Source organism: Dermacentor silvarum, chromosome 7, assembly GCF_013339745.2.
Source record: "Dermacentor silvarum isolate Dsil-2018 chromosome 7, BIME_Dsil_1.4, whole genome shotgun sequence".
Classification (NCBI taxonomy): Eukaryota; Metazoa; Arthropoda; class Arachnida; order Ixodida; family Ixodidae; genus Dermacentor; species Dermacentor silvarum.
Window position 1 is genome coordinate 89,537,546 of NC_051160.1, and position 16,253 is coordinate 89,553,798.

Sequence of the window (16,253 nt, forward strand, 5' to 3'; positions counted from 1 at the left end):
GACTGCTGCGTATTGGCGTGGTAACTCAAAATAACTTGTTCTTGGGCAAGTTGGCCGATATCTTGTGAGGCCATCGCAGCGCAAAGAAAACGGAGACCTGACACTAGGCTTGCTACACCCAAAACTGATTTATTGCAGTACACAGGTGGACTATGAGAAATAGGTTGTATATAGCGCTCGTGGTGTCAAATCTTCTGTCTTTTGCGTTTTATTTGCACTACCATGGTTTCACAAGTACTTATACAGGTTTTTGGGAGATTAGTGAATTTGCCCGAAAGCTTCTTACGGTTTGCAGATGGTTGCAGGCGTAAACATGAGCGGCCAGGATGGTGGTGCGACTTGATGGCACAGAGCTCAACCATAAAAACAAAGCTATTATACTGCAGTAGCCGAGTGTGTTCTACTTCGCTGCTGGTATAAATTTTCAGCAGCAGCGTAATCGTTAACACATTGCCTTTTTTAATTCCTTCTGGACAACACCATTCGTGTGGAAACATGTCTAAGGCATCGAGTTTAGACGAAGCTTCACAAGATGTCGCTACCGGTGCTGCTGTGGCCATACGCCTCTCCTGTAACCTAGTAAGAAGTTTGCAAACAAGTTAAAACTCTCCACTGTGGACCTGCCACAGAGACTTGTTGGCATTCTGTTAGGTTGAGATCCCTGCCACAGTGACTGCATTCCAATGGAGGAAGGATGAAAAGCTCTCGTGTACCGCACTGTGCATGCGCACGAAAGAATAACGCATGGTTTTAGTTAATTTGAAAACTCCAACACAGCATCTAGCACAACCAATGCATTGCTAGGGCAGTTAACCTTTCCTGTATTACAGGGAATGACTAAAATTGTACCAAATTTTCCAAAAATACAGCATGCAAACATCCAATTTTCTAATGCACGTGTTCGAACAGCCTGTAATACACTATACACAATACCACTAACATTGATATGCGCTGCCAGCTAGTGTTAAAACTGTTAACTACAGTCACGGACAACTTTGTGGCAATGAAGGGAAAGCTATGTAGGCGAAGCACTCGCAAATAAGAGCTCTGCTGAAAGAAGTCAGATTCTCATCTGCGTTACGTTAAGCTGGGGAAGAAAAGACTTAAAAATCTTGCAACAGTAAAATGAGAGAAAGAGACCACCGAGTAGTAAATATGTTAATTTTATGCTTTTGTCTTCCGCGTTTGTGCAAATGCAAGATCATCCCACGTGAAAGCTACGCTGATTCTCAAGTATTTGTCGGAAGAGACCAAAAGCGCTGTTTAACGCTGCCCGAATACTTGGCGCAGTAACACATGTACAGAAGCTTTGCCCCGCAGAAGCTTTCCCTTCATTACCACAGAATGTTGTATTCTAGTATAGAAGCAAGCTGATAGACACAATTGTTATTGATAGAGAAAGGGTTAAACTCTCCAGTTTACTGTTCCTGTAAACTTTGACAGCCTTTCATGACTCGGCTTACTGTGCATGCTTCTCTGACAGTGAGCAGTCTCGCAAAGCAGCCATGGCATCTGTGGAGACCAAGGAGGAAGAGCTCTGCAGCATGCACCAGGCTCTCGAGTCTTCCACCGTGAAACATGCTGACAAAAAGGCGGCTAAAGAAAACTGCCCGCGTCGCACTCGCCGCACCACGCGGAACACCCGGCGCGCGACTCGAGCTACTCGAGCAAAGGCTGGGTCAGTAGCACCGTCCGATCCATTGGACAGTGAAGCAGCCTTCAATACTCCAAGCCTCGAACCACGTTTGCGTTGCTTGAAGGCGGGGGTGCCTCCGAAGAATGCACTGGTGAGCAGCTGCTCTTTCTATTCATTGCTGGCTTTCCATTGTTTCAGGGAAGAGGATAACAGGCATGCCGTGACTCCTTGCACATACTAGTGAATTGTCTATTGAGAGTTTAGTTTAAACATGTCTTGTTTTCCTTGACAGCAAAATTTTTGTTTTTGACATTTATGCTTTAATCAGTTGGTCTGTGTCCAATCATTAATGAGCCTTAAATTGTTTGTGGCATATAATTCATGCTAGCATCGGTAATTACGACCAATTCTAGGGCGGCTTCAAAATGCACGTCCCAAACCGTAAGAAACGAGCCCCACACCACGGCGGTCACAACTGACCAGACACTTCATTATGTGGACTCAAAAACCAGTGACGTGGAGTGCGCTTGTTGAATTGCCAGTTGCAGAATTATTCTGCTAGTCGTGACCGTGTTATACTGTGCCTTCGGCATCTGAAACGTGGTCATCATGGTTAAGTGAGGTCAACGATTTTGTGCAAGTTAGAATCGCTGCCTTAAGGCCGATTCACACTACGCTGACACGAGAAAGATTTTGGTCTGCCGACTCATGACACGAGCAGTTTGCAGGACGAAAAACTCTGCGGCCAACGGTTTAAAGGAAGGAAAACGCTGTCGCCAACAGTCGGCAGACCAACATCGGTGCCGTGTCGGTCGGCCAAGTGTGAATCGGCCTTTAGTAGATGTAGTGAACCATTTTCAGTTTGGCTCCTGCAGAGCAATGGGTCAGATATTGACAGTGCTGCAAGCAGTGTTGAAAACTTGTGCATTGGCCGCTGCGAAATGAAGCGAGTGCAGAGGAAAGAATGAAACGGGCAAATTTGGTTAGCTTTCCCTAGTTCCATTCATTCCGACCATTGTTGCAAGCAAAGTTGACCTAGCAGTGGCTTGTAAGCTGGTCGCTAATGGATCGGTGTGAGCAGATTGGCCTTAATGTCACGAATGCTTCGCAGTATAGCTTGACCCACTGTTGTCAAGGCCCCACTTGGAGAAACAAATGAAATGGTAGCAGAGCCTCGTCCAAACGTTCTGAAAAAAAAAAACTTCAGGTCGTACGTACGTTTTTTCTGAAGTTGCTAAAAAATCGGGCAAACTAAACTGTAGTTGACATCTATGTAATGTGAAGCGTTGCGCAAATCGTTGCAGCACGAGATGCTGACGCGCGCCGAGCTGGCGGGCGCTGAGCTGCGCGTTGGCATTTTTGTGGCTTTGGTACCCGCTGCAGTGGCATAGTGGTTATTGTGTTGCGCTGCTAAGCATGAGGTAGTGGAATGAATCGAATCCTGGTCGCAGCGGCCGCATTTCAATGGGGGCAAAATGCAAAAATGCCCATGTCCCGTGCATTGGGGGCATGTTAAAGATGCCTTGGTGGTCAAAATTAATCCGAAGTCCCCAACTATGGCGTGCCAAGGCGTGCGGAATGTAGTATAATACTTAGTGACCACTTGCACGTGCATTCACTTGTTACTACCCAGGAGGAGGAACAAGACTTCAAGGATCACCGTGCTGTCCTTGCCGACGACAACGCCGAGTCATCATCGTTGACACGTTTTGGCAACTTCATGGCTGGCATGCTTTTCAGGGGCTCAAGTAGCAGGTGAGGAATCGTGTACTTCACTTTTGTAGAGGAGCACTCGTTCATACGTACTAAGCGAGAAAACGTATGACCCGAAGTCGCTAAAAAGTTTGGCAAACTGCAACCGTTGTTGACAACTACATGATGCGAAGCGATGCGCGAATGCGAGACGCCGACGGGCGTCGAGTTGGTGGGGCCCGAGAGGCCCGAGTCGCGCGTTGTAGTTTTTGCGGTTTCAGCAGGCTTGTGTTCGCACTCCTCAAATTCGACCTGGGTAAGCTTCCGGGAAGTTATGACGTGCTTACTCGCCAAGAATTGTTGCGGCACGAGACGCCAACATGCATCGAGCTGGTGGGTGGTTCGAGTGGCCCAAGACACGCTTTGACATTTTCCTTTTACGTGAAAGCATGGATGCCCCGTCTGTCAAATTGGCGAGTGTTTTTCGCTGAGAGGGAAGAGAGTGCCGGAGGAGGAAGGCGCCTGGAGGTGAAGACAATCGCCGCGTTCGCGCACTTTCCGTTTGTGCTTTGACACCGCAGTGCTCGCTGTCCATGTTGGCGGCTCCTAGGTTCGCGGCATCCATGCGTGTAACCCGCGTTCACGAAGTGAAACGTCATTAAATTTTGCATAGTGTTTTAGACTGGAATCTGAAACGAAATTCAGCTTGTTCCCTACTGCCGGCGGCACAGGGAATGATGCTGCATTTGTGTTATCGCTTATTAAAAGCATGCAGTACCCTTACAACAGCGCTAACGCCACATACGCTGTCAAAGAAATAGGTAAAGATGCGTGATAGGCATTGGCGGCGATAGCTCTGAATACGATTTGCACAGTCCATGGAGGAAGGAAATGGCGACGACTCCGTGGAGATCTGCGGGTACCGGAAGAGAAAACTGAGTGTGCCAGTGTTTTCACGTGGGAGAGGTGGGCGAGTAGATTGCCGTGGCAGCCGCCTGCCGCTCTCAATCGTATGCGCCTCACGCCTATTCTTGTTCATGTGCGACTTAGCAGCCTGAAAACGTATCATATACGATTGCATTTTTGCAATGTACTGAACGTTAATGCCTAACTGTTGTGTTTTCCGGAAACTTGTTAATCAGTAAAAAAAACATAACTGTATTACATAATTTTGTTTCCTGTTCTCGATCGTGAACGTTGGCACCAAGAAATTGTACGAAATGGGATCGTACCAATGAAGTTCCACTTTACTTAGACCCCTTGTTTGGAGTATTTCACTTTTTTTTTAATTACCATAAGTTGTGAACTTGGCTCGAATATAATTACAATGCAGCCTGAGGTCGGTGTATCCCTTATCATTTAGCGTTGTAAGAGGCTGTCCATTGTAACTACATTGTAACTGTCATTGTCAACAACATTGTGCTTTAAAAGAGCCAAAGACTGAACGTAGGAAGTTTCAACAATTTCTACAGAACTTCAATAGCCGTAATGCGAGAAAATACTCTGCAATCCACGACCTCATGCTGACATACCAACCCTGGAGTTCAGGTGAAACTATGGCTCTAATAATGTACCTATTATGGCAAAATCACTGAAAGTAGAGTTCGTCAAGAATACTTTATCAATCTTAACAGATTCTTGTGGATCACTTTCTGTGACAATGAAGGGGCGGAGCTTGACAGTGCTTTTGGTTATATATTGAATTGGTTTAGCTTCTATGCTGGATGGTTTTGTATTTTCCCAAATCTATTGAATTGGTTTAGCTTCTATGCTGGGTGGTTTTGTATTTACCCAAATGTGGAAAAGAAAAGCAAGAGAATTGGTTAACCTTACCTTACCACAAAGTATTGTATCGTCTTATTTTGCTGCAGTAAATAACATGTTTGTTTTTTCTACCCCAGTTTAAACTAGCACGGGTGAAAATGTAGGACTATTTTCTGGAGAGCTTGTACTTCTGTGCACTTGACCGCTTTAGCTTTCCTTTCGTTGCTACAGAAAGGTGTACCTGTACTGATAACCACACTACGACCATGGCAGGCCTTGTACAACAAGGGCAACACCCTTTGTAGAGCCCCGATTTGGCACCATCAGATTACCACATCTTCGGCCATTTGAAGGGGTCGCTGCGTGGTCATCAGTTCAGTTCACACGACGAGGTCACGCTAATGGTGCGTACCAGTAGCGCACCCAGGATCTCTGCCAGGGGGGGGGGTTGACAGTTTGTCAATACCATCTAAACAGCACTAATTTCCATTTCTTCACGGTAAATTGTCAAAAAAATGCACTTTTTGCGAGTGTGCAAGCGATTGCGCGTCTTACATCTTAGTTGCAGCACTCAAATGCGTAAGGAAAGAAAAGGGGTTAAACAAAAGGGGGGGGGGGTTAAGTGGGCCTCAGGGGGGGGGGTTAGAACCCCCGAATCCCCCCCCCCCCGTTGGTGCGCCACTGGTGCGTTCGTTCGCAACCAAACACCTTCACGGACGGCCTACAGAAGCTGATTGAACAATACCAAAGGTACATTGCCATGCAGGGGACATAAGTCGAAAAGTTATGCGTAGGTTTTCTTCCTGTGTAGAAATGAAGATAACTGCCATTACTTTTTCATTTATCCTCCTAAATTTAGACTCCATCCACAATGCTCTTCAGGACTCAAAACCAACCAGTCTAGTGTACCATAAACTGGTGTGCTTGTCATAAGGTTATCTCCAGTCTTTTATTATTTTTTTGCTTGTCTCTTGCAACTTGTAATGCTATTGGCATTCCTTGGGAACTTCACCCTCTAACTTCTTTCTCGGCAACTTGGGTCACTAAGCAGTGCATGGTCAAATGGGCAGAGCATAAGTATGCTGTGTTGACTGAACTGGGTTCAAAATCAAGCTTAAACCATCTTGGTTCACTGGACATGTGCTGCCTTTCATAATAATCATTATATCAAGCATATCAACAATTACCCAACAACCCTAAGATCGCTACTATAGCATTAAAGTCGCCAGTCATCTCTAAAGGATAGATGCACCGTCAATTTTTTACGTGGGATTAATTCTTCAAACAAACATTGCAGTGTTTGTTTGCCAAATCAGTTCTGCAGAAGTCTGCAAGGTGAAAAAAAGTTTGCGAAAGAAAAAAATTGACATCTGCCCGACTGTAGCATGAATCTACAAAGGAAACTGATGTGGGTATCTCGGAAAGAAAGCCTTGTAGTTGAAGGACAATGTGTCCTGGTCCGGGATTTGAAACCGGCACCAATGCCTTTCCAGGCATTGGTGCTTGCCTTCATCCATGTCAAGATAGATACTGAGAATAGCTTGTGAATATGAAGGCATTCTGTCCTACTAGACATGCGCCCACTTGAGTTTATTTGTAACAAGCCCACAAATTTTGCTCTGTGGTATCAAGGGGTGTGAAACAAATTTTGGTTGATTCATCCATTATCCCAAAGCAATGCTGAAGCTATGTCCCAAAGCAGTGGAAGTCTCCACAATGTGTGCTCTTCAAAGGCACACTGAAGTTGACACTGGATGAATTTAGATTGATAAAGTATTCTTGAAGTGCACTTTCATTGATTTCACAGTATAGGTTGATTACTGCAAGAGAAAATGATGGTAAAAGCTTAATTTTTATTTCACGCCCAAACCACGGGGCCGGTACGTCAGTGTGACGTCAGCAATGACATTTTTTTTCGCTTTTCGGTCGTTGTGGTTCAGTAAATTTTCTTGAAAGTTGCCAAGTTTGGTCTTTGGCTCTTTTCGAATACGATTTCGTATGTTCTTACCGATAAAAATTTAACTAGGCCCCAGGAGATGGCAGCAAATTCTATGACATCGCAGCTAGCTTGTGTGGGAATTTCAAGGCAGCGTTGGCACCTTTCTTTCGTTTCTCTTCTGGCTAACCAAGCGTCTTCTCACAATGAGACTGGCTTTTCTGGTATTGTGGAAGGGCAATCTACTAATACAGCTGAAATCTGTTTTTTTCCCTCTATTTCTAAAGTGCTTGCATGAGAGGGTAGCGAATCTTAGTCGCGTAAAAAAAAATAGCCATAATTACGGTGGTTGCGCCGTTCGCGCAAAAGCATCACTGACAGCTTTATGTAAGTATTTATTGGTATTCAGTTCTGCAGTGCAAATGTTGGTGCGGAGTGTTCACCTCATTGAGCATTGTCACTGGTGCTTGTCCATCTGTTTCAGAAGACGGGAATCTTGACATGTTTAACTGGGGAAAGCAGAAGGAATTTTATTAAGCATATTAATTTTAAAATGAAAAGTTGTCGCAGTTTCACCCGAAAGGCGAAGCATCAATTGCGATAGCAACTTAGTAGAGAGCTATACGGAGTAAGGATAGTAGTTTTATCCGCTGTTCAAACTTGGACATGCAGCAGCACCGGCAACACACAGCACTGTTGTCGACGCCGTCGGCGTTTTGCCCGCGTTCGCACAAAATGCGTGCGGCGTTGGTGACTGTTGCCGGAGCCTCTGATATAAATAGGCACTTGGTGCCGCAGCTAAACGTCGCCTCCCTTCCCTGCCCCCCCCCCCCCTCCCACGGCCTTTCGTGCGTCAGAAGAAGGCGCGTTTGCTCTACATATATGGTGATTGTAAAGGAGGAAAGAGACGCCTACTTCTGCAGCCCTTAAGGGAGCACGGCACAGAACGCGCGTTTGTTCTCCGCTGTGCGTTCACTCCCCGTGAAAGCGCGCGTCCCTCGCGCCCTTTCACTCGCACATACAGCGTTCGGCGGCGCGCGGCGACGATTTCATCTCCATTGACGTCATACGGAACCTCACGGCGACGGCGACGGCGACGGCAACGCCGACGGCGACGCCGACGGCAGAAATCTGCTTTGGAGTGTCCATATAATTGCTATCGCAATAATAGAAGTAAAAGGCAGTAAATGCATTGGTAGGCTCTGACACTTTCTGTGAAGGAGCGAAAATAAAACGGCAATGAGCCATCCGCTCTAATAGGATGTGCGAGCTGAAAAAGTGAAATCTGCAAATTACTAGATGTTCATTATACCGGATGCGTACTGACTTGCGCAGGCTGGAGTATTTTGCATACTGCATTTAGTGAGTGAGCACCAGCTATACTACTTGCCAGCATTTGATAGCACTGTTATACTCGGTCCGCGCTGTTACGCTGGGAGTGTTTCACCGAGCACTGTCCGGACAATTTATTAACCTTTTGAGACCTTGATGCTATGTTCTTTTATTGTTATTGTTCTTTTTGTGCATAAACAACAAGAACCTCTGCTTGCTATGTGCAGTGTGGCTGCAGGAACGCTGAATCAATGCCATCCAGTCACCACGGATGCCAACTTCGTCGAGCTGTGCACTGAACGGCCAGCCTCAACTCGGAGAACAAATGCTTGCAGGCAGGCCAAGGAATAATTCGAAAAAATGAAACGCTGCTTTTAATTAAAATTTTAGTGACCTTGAGTCGTACTTTAATTGACATATTTTATATCGCACAATGCCTGCAAAACAAATGCTGCACTGTTCGCACATCCAGCAGGGCAGTGTTGGAGCTGGACACGGGGCGGTACTTGGCACTTGTGTCAGTCAGCCCTCGCATTGTGTTCATTGTAAATAGTCTCCATGTCATTTCTGTAAGTTGTCATATTTAACTTTTATTCAACATTTTAGTGCCAATTTTAACCATGTGTTTACTCATACTTGCTACATTCAGTTAGCAGCTGCTAACATCAGTTCGCTCCTAAATGAATGTAATTGTATAGCCCACTTTACTATTTTATCATGAAATGCTGGAATTTTAGCATTCGTTTAAATTGTCTTATTTATGCAAATATTTCGTGATTTATCATGTGTTAAGGGACAAAGGAATCTTTTTATGGCCGAATATTTTGTCCCAATTGATATGTACATTTACTCATGCAGCAATGAACCAAAACAGGCGTTACATGAATTTTTAATAAAGTTCATTGACATTTCTGGGTGTCCGCGGTTTTGTTGACCAGTGTCGATGCGACTATAACAAGCTGAGAGGCTGTTGACAGCATTGCTCCAGTACAAATAAGTATGTGAATCTATAATAAAGTTAGCATATTGAATGTTAAACTAATACAGCAATAATTAGAATAACTGAAGGGTGGTCATGAGTCATTATTGATGCATCAGCTCACAGTCTAGTGAGCTAAAGCTCTTGCATTAGTGCCAATCAACTGCAGAACATTTGCAAGTTTTGGCGAGTTCAAGAAATTTTGTTGCATAAACGTTGTTCCGAGCCCACAAGAGTCCTACGTGTCTTTTTCTTTTGAGTCTGAAAAAGCATGTCTACCTTTTCCTGCAATACAAGTGGTTGTACGCACATTCTGAATGAAAACGTTGGCGTCCACCTGGTAGTTACACAAAGCTACGAAGGCAACTTCTTGGAAAGTAGTTTGCCATTTGCTAAAAAATTCATCCTAGTCCAAGTATTCTATTTGGAAGTTTCAATCATTCCTGGGGCACTTGCTCTAGGCTAGTTAGAGCTCGAGGCCTCGAATAAAATTGCCATACAAGCCGCTAAGGTTGTCGAGCCGACGACTCAAACAGTCGGCTGCAGTGAAATGACATGCAACAATGAGGCACTGTATCTGTGTATTGATGCTCCTCCTAATTTACATGTTTCAGGTGAGGTTAGAGATTAAGGCATCGATTCTAATAGCTGTCCGAGCCACTAAATGCTTTGTTTGGAGTGGTGCCCAATTCTGGCACGAGCTGCCGAGAGCCAGACGTGCTTGATCTGCAAGGAAATCTAAATAGTCTAAGCTTTATGGAAGCTACCAAGTATTGCAACAGTGCGCTGCAAATCTGCTCAGAGGTTGTGCATAAATTCACTTGGAAGTGGTATGAAATATTTTTGGTTGGGCAAGTTGGTGAAGTGCAGGCAGCTATTAAAAGAGGTGCAATTTGACAGTCTATCCTTTTAGTTTACATTGAAGCCTCCCTGCGACGACTCCTTCAGTGAACATAGGAAGGCCTCTGCGCCGTCGCTTGCCCATGGTGGCAAAACAGCTCGGCAAGTGAATTTCCAGAATGCACCTTTGGTTTTGCACGGCCTCAAAGATTGCAGTGTTTTTCGAATCTCGGTCTCCACTCAACTCATCGTCATACAAGTAGGATGTGCAGTGCGCGAGGTTAAATTCACGAGAAAAACAGTTTTGTTTAAGGAAAAAATTTAGAGCATCAAATAGCCCAAGGTAGCTCCATAAGAACTGTATCTGCAGCAGTGTAATGAACTGTACCTGCAGCGGTGTATCTCAGTGTAATGGAAAGAAATCTCAAAGGCTACAATTTGGTGTAGGTAGCTGATGAAAAAAGCCGGCAGATCCCACGCTCTGTGGGAATCGATGTTATGTGAAGCAGTGTGCGGGCAGCCTACCAAGCAAATGAAATGACCATGAGAGCACCAAGACGTAGGCGGCTTTTTCATGACCTACATGACATGCATATCATGACATTCACGTTACGAGTCCTCGGGAGTCCCTTTAGCAACGCCTAGGAGACCTTAAGGCGAAAACCTTAGCCATGCTCATGACTATGACTTCAACCGTTGACGTTTAGCCTTTTCCTCCACTCAGTGCCTCATCCGAACCCATTCCATTGATTTTTGAGTGTTAATTTTTTTTTGCTGAGTCATTGTCATATTTTCTGAGTCATGCTCAAGACTATAGCCTCTACCACCATCCTTTAGTGTTTTCTTCTCTTAGTACCCATGCCAGAACCCATTTCAGTGGTTTCTGAGTGTTAATCGTTTTTCGCTGAGTCATGCTGATGACTATGACTTCTACCATTACCCTTTAGTGTTTCCTTCACTTAGTACCCACGTCAGAACCCATTTTAGTGGTTCTTGAGTGTTAATGTTTTTTCGCTACGTCATTGTCACTTTAGGTGGCTGTTTTATGACCTACATGACACGCATGTGATGACATTCATCTCATGACCTATCATTTAGGTTCGTCATACAGTGTCGTCATACTGTGCCAATTTTGGTACCTACCAAGTTAACGATACGACCATAAGAGCACCAAGACGTAGGCGGCTAGATAGATAGATACTGTCAAAGTGGCAAATGTTCGCCAAGAAATGCTTCGCATTTAAAAATTGTGGCACAACCCATCTCGCAATGACTGTCAACAGCAACGTGTTAGCATTAAATCAATACACTGACACAACATATTGCCACTGTCGAGTATTAGGCATTTACTGTCGTGGGGTTACTCTTTTGGGTTTCCCTAGGAACACCTGCGAATGCCGAAAATTGTTCCTTTGCTTGCCATACACTCAGTAACACACTCAGTGACCCAAGTTTTCGAGAGCTTCATTGAAGTGGCACATACCATGTGAATTCATGGCACAGCTCGCAGCGAAGCCTGCGCGTGGCCTCCCGAATGTGTGGCACTGCCGGTGCGTGCAGCACATTCCCAGTGGCACATACCTAGTTACCCAAGTAGGTGTTAGTCATTCATTGAAGACCAGCACACACCGAGTGGCACATACTCAAAGTTCGCGTCAGAGTTTCTTAGAACAGCGGTGCCAACCAGTCCCGCATCTACAGTGACATGTTGGTATGAAAGAGGTTCGTTGAAGAGTGGCACATATGTGCACATTGCCCCATAATAGGTGACCCGCGTTGGTCCGGTGGTTGGTTTCGAACCCTGTTACATCAACACAGAAGCCCGATGCGCTAACCATTCGACCACGGACTACCCAGTTAGGTGGAAAATGGTTAGGTACAAGCATACATGGACATATAGTTACCCCTGGAAAGCACGTTAAGTACACTAAAAGGGCCAACCAAGGGGTGACGCAAGCAAGCAAGGTAGTACATGGTAGTTAAAATGATTCGATGACTAAATATTAATATATACCTCTATTCTATATTTATGTACATTATTCACTAATTTTGTAACATTCGTATTGTATATCACGCGCAACTAAGCCGTGACCTTGACATAGTCAACATGTGGTTGACCCTTTCTTTTTCGATGCGAAAGCATCAAATGGCCCATTGAGCGAAAAGCCGGCGTCTGTAGCAGCACATCGCACCTAAATTCCCAATGGCCGCGGTGCCACGTCACGTGCGCGCTTCGACGGTGTAGAGCAGGCGCCAGGTGTTGCGTGAGGGGAGCAGTGGCGCACCGACGAGGGGGGGGGGGGGGTGACTCGGGGGTTGTAACCCCCCCCCCCCCTGAGGCCGACTTAACCCCCCCTTTTGTTTAACCCCTTTTCTTTCCTTGCGCAATGTTTGAGTACTGCAACTAAGATGTAAGACGCGCAATCGTCTGCACACTCGCAAAAAGCGCATTTTCTTGACAATTTCCTGTGAATAATTCGAAATTAGTGCTCATTAGATGGTATTGGCAAACTGTCACCCCCCCCCCCCCCCTGGCAGAGATCCTGGGTGCGCTACTGGAGGGGAGAGAGCATCGCCACAACGCTGTCACCCTCACTCTCGGACGCCGGTTTTATCCGCGCATTCCTTGTCCGCGCAAGCTCTCGCCTGCGTTCTAGCTACGCCCCGGTAATCGCTATAAATTCGAAAGGAAAAATGGCGGCGGTAGGGAGTTTCGAACCTGCGACCCCATGCTCGGTAGTCGAGCGTCTCCTAGATAGCAGGCCTGTGCACACTGTTTTATGACATCATGCTACTGGGACTGAAATTTCCATTGCCCAGCGTGACGACAGCGGTGACGTCAAAATCACGGCGGCTTACTCGGGAGCGTTCTCATTAGCTTCTAGGAGGCGTTGACTAAGCGCCTCAACGTGCTCACTTGCCTGCGAGGAGTTCGTAACTTGCAGGACCACTTAGCGGTAATCAGTTGGTCATAATACATTCGCAACTCATAAGTTCTTAGGTGTTTTTTTTTTTTTTTTTTTTTTTTTTTTTTTTTTTTTTTTTTACTAGGAAGCGAGGTGGGGCAATCCCAGAGTGCAGTCTGTGGTGCATTGCTAACATTCCACTATATTAGCGCTAATTATGCCCGTACAGTTAATCTTACCTATAGCTACTATGTGACTAATTCTCGCTTCTTGTGAGTACCGCTGAAGACACCTTCAGGGGTGGGACTGCCCAGTTAATTTGGAGCAAGTAATTTTGGAGCAGACAAAATTGCGTTTTGGAGCAGCTTAGAGCAGACTAAATTTCATTTTGGAGGAATTTGGAGCAGATAAAATTTCATTTTGAAGCAGTTTGGAGCAGGCCAGTCAGAAATTCGGTGGAATATGGCAATGCACTTCGGAACCACGACTGAACACAGAATAAACCAACACGAAGCGCATTGTATAAGCGCGCTTTGTAGCTATAACGTACTAGAATATGGAATAGTGGGTCGAGCGGCGGCACGACGCATGCTTTCCTGTAAAGCCGAAAACATCGGTGGCACTATGATGAAATTGTATATTCCCGCGCCGAGGCCCATGATAACAGCGGCAAATGTTCTAAAATTGTACGGTCTAATCGACACGGTGCCATAATTTCTGGGTCACCATATATATGTCACCGCAGAGAGCCGAAATCAACCCTGGGCTTTGATAATGCACAACTATTCCAATCTGTTTTTATTATTGCGATAGCAATTATATGGACACCTTAGACGCGTTTCTGCCGTCGTTGTGATGTTCCGTATAAACTCCTAGGGCGATAACATCGTTGCCGAGCGCCGTATTTCGTATGTGCGAATGAATGTGTGCGAGGGTGAGCCGACAATGGCGGCTGAATCTCAGGTGCGCAAGGGAGGAAAAAGGGAGGAAGCGCGCCGTCTTCCGCCGCGCGCTTTCTTCGCCCGCGGCTGCTGCGTAAGGCATGGGAACTCTTTTGAAAGCGATCTGCGATGGACACCACCGAGTGCTCACAGTTATTGTGTGCGCCGTTTTCGCCGCTTAGTTTGCGTTGAAGCGAGAGGCAGCACAAAGGTCAATTTACTCGCAGCTGTGCCGCGCTTCCTCACTCCGCGTTTTGATAGCGAGTAGGGTTGGCAATATCGATGAACGATTAATGGACTAATGGTATCCCGCAAAACGATTAATCTTCGTCGATGTCCACCTTTCATTTAATTGACTTAATCGACTATACATGTTCGATTAATCGTTTTCGAGAGTTTGACAGGAGTGGCGCGAAAATTTTGAAGCCGTACTAGATTAGCGCCGCACATGGAGGAAGGAAAAACTGAGGAGAGGCCCTGATGTCACTCTTTGTGAAGGTCAGTGACGCCGGAAATTGTCGTTTCTCCGCCATCATATCATGCCAGATTCTCCTCTCTTGTTTACATTTCTTGCCTTTGGCGCGCAACCACGCCTGGCTGCAAAAGGACGGCACGTTGACCCGCCGTGGTTGCTTAGTGGCTGTGGTGTTGGGCTGCTAAGTACGAGGTCTCGGGATCGAATCCTGGCCACAGCGGCCGCATTTCGATGGGGGGGGGGGGGGGGGGGGGGGGGGGAATGCGAAAACACCCGTGTACTTAGATTTAGGTGCATGTTAAAGAACCCCAGGTGGTCCAGATTATTCCAGTCCCCCACTACGGCATGCTTCATAATCAGAGCATAGTTGTAATCATGCATTATTATTAATTGCATTAGCTTTATTTAATCATTAATCGAACAAAAAAATTTATCAACCATCCCTAATAGCGAGTTTCCGCGGTCATCGAGTGTTTCTGTTTGTCTTTGCGTGTGGCAATATCCTTGTTAATTTAGTTAGTAAGCGAATGTTTACGAGTTTATACGGCCGATAAAATATCGCAGTTTCGCCCGAAAGGCGAAGCATCGATTGCGATAGCAAATTAGTGTACAGCTATACGAAGTAAGGATAGTAGTTTTAACAGCCGTATAAACTTAACATAGGTATACTAACTAAACTAACAAGCATGGTGTCACGCGCACACAAGCAAACATGAAGACATCTCACTCGATGACTGCAGAAACACGCTGTCAAAACGCTGGAGCGAGAAAGCGCGGCCGCAGCAGTGAGCGAATTGACCTTCGTGCGGCGTCTCATAAACTAAGCCGCGAAAATACAGCGTACGGTGGACTCTGGCCCCGTGGCAGATGGCTTTCAAGATACAGCGGCCCGGGCAGGCGTGCGAGGCTGTCCGAAGTAGAACGCGCCCACCTCCCTCTGGAGCCGTGTGCTCAACGGAAGACAGCGCGCTTTCTCCCCGCTTACCTTAATTGCCTTCGTGCACAAGATTGAGCTGCAATCGCCGGCTCACCTACGCCTTCACTCGCACATAACAGTACACGATGCGCGGCAACAATTTTATCGCCCTCGAAACTTATACTGAACCTCACGGCGACGCCAACGGCAGAAGTGCGCCTGGAGTGTCCATATGATAGCTATCGCAATAAAACTGCTATCCTTGCTTGTTATAGCTGTCTACTAATTTGCTATCGATGTCAATGCTTCGCCATTAGGGCGAAACTGCGACTTTTTATTTCGAATCCACCATTAGCCCTCCATGATAGGTCAAAATGGCTCGGGCCTTGCCCATATGTGGCCATAAAAAGTTCACCGACGATTACGATACTCCCTAATGCGAAATTTGAGCACAGCCTTATACGTGTTTTCATTTTACGATATCTTGGCTCGCGCGGACAATCTGTCCCGTGCGGGACGTTGCAAACGGAGCAAAGTGTGGCGCGATTGCCTCGCTAATCGGGAGATCGTGAGAGGCAGCGCATGGGTTATGCGATGGAGCGATTCACAGCAGCAGCTGCAGCCAGACCTCTGCTCACACTGCGCTTTCTTTCCATATATGGTATCGTTGGACGGGCTCGCCGTATGCCATTGTTGAACAGACGACAGCGCGCTACTCTGGCGCCATCTCGTAGCAGTCGTTGCCCGTCTTGCGTGGCACTACGCTTTTCTTCTCACGCTTTCCCCATACCCTCCTCCTCCGCTTTCCTCGCGATCTTTTCGCTATCGAGGTCTTT

General features: G+C 46.2%; 1 protein-coding gene across 1 annotated transcript in view; it reads left to right on the forward strand.

Annotated features, from left to right (window-relative positions):
* LOC119459009 (kinesin-like protein KIF20A) overlaps positions 1 to 9,564 on the forward strand; it is a 92,563-nt gene extending 82,999 nt beyond the window's left edge. The window contains exons 11-13 of the mRNA XM_049671544.1: positions 1,484 to 1,787; positions 3,270 to 3,391; positions 8,588 to 9,564. Coding sequence (XP_049527501.1) covers positions 1,484 to 1,787; positions 3,270 to 3,391; positions 8,588 to 8,711 — 550 coding nt within the window. The 3' untranslated portion in view covers positions 8,712 to 9,564. The remainder of the gene's footprint in view (positions 1 to 1,483; positions 1,788 to 3,269; positions 3,392 to 8,587) is intronic.
* The last annotated feature ends 6,689 nt before the right edge of the window (positions 9,565 to 16,253 follow it).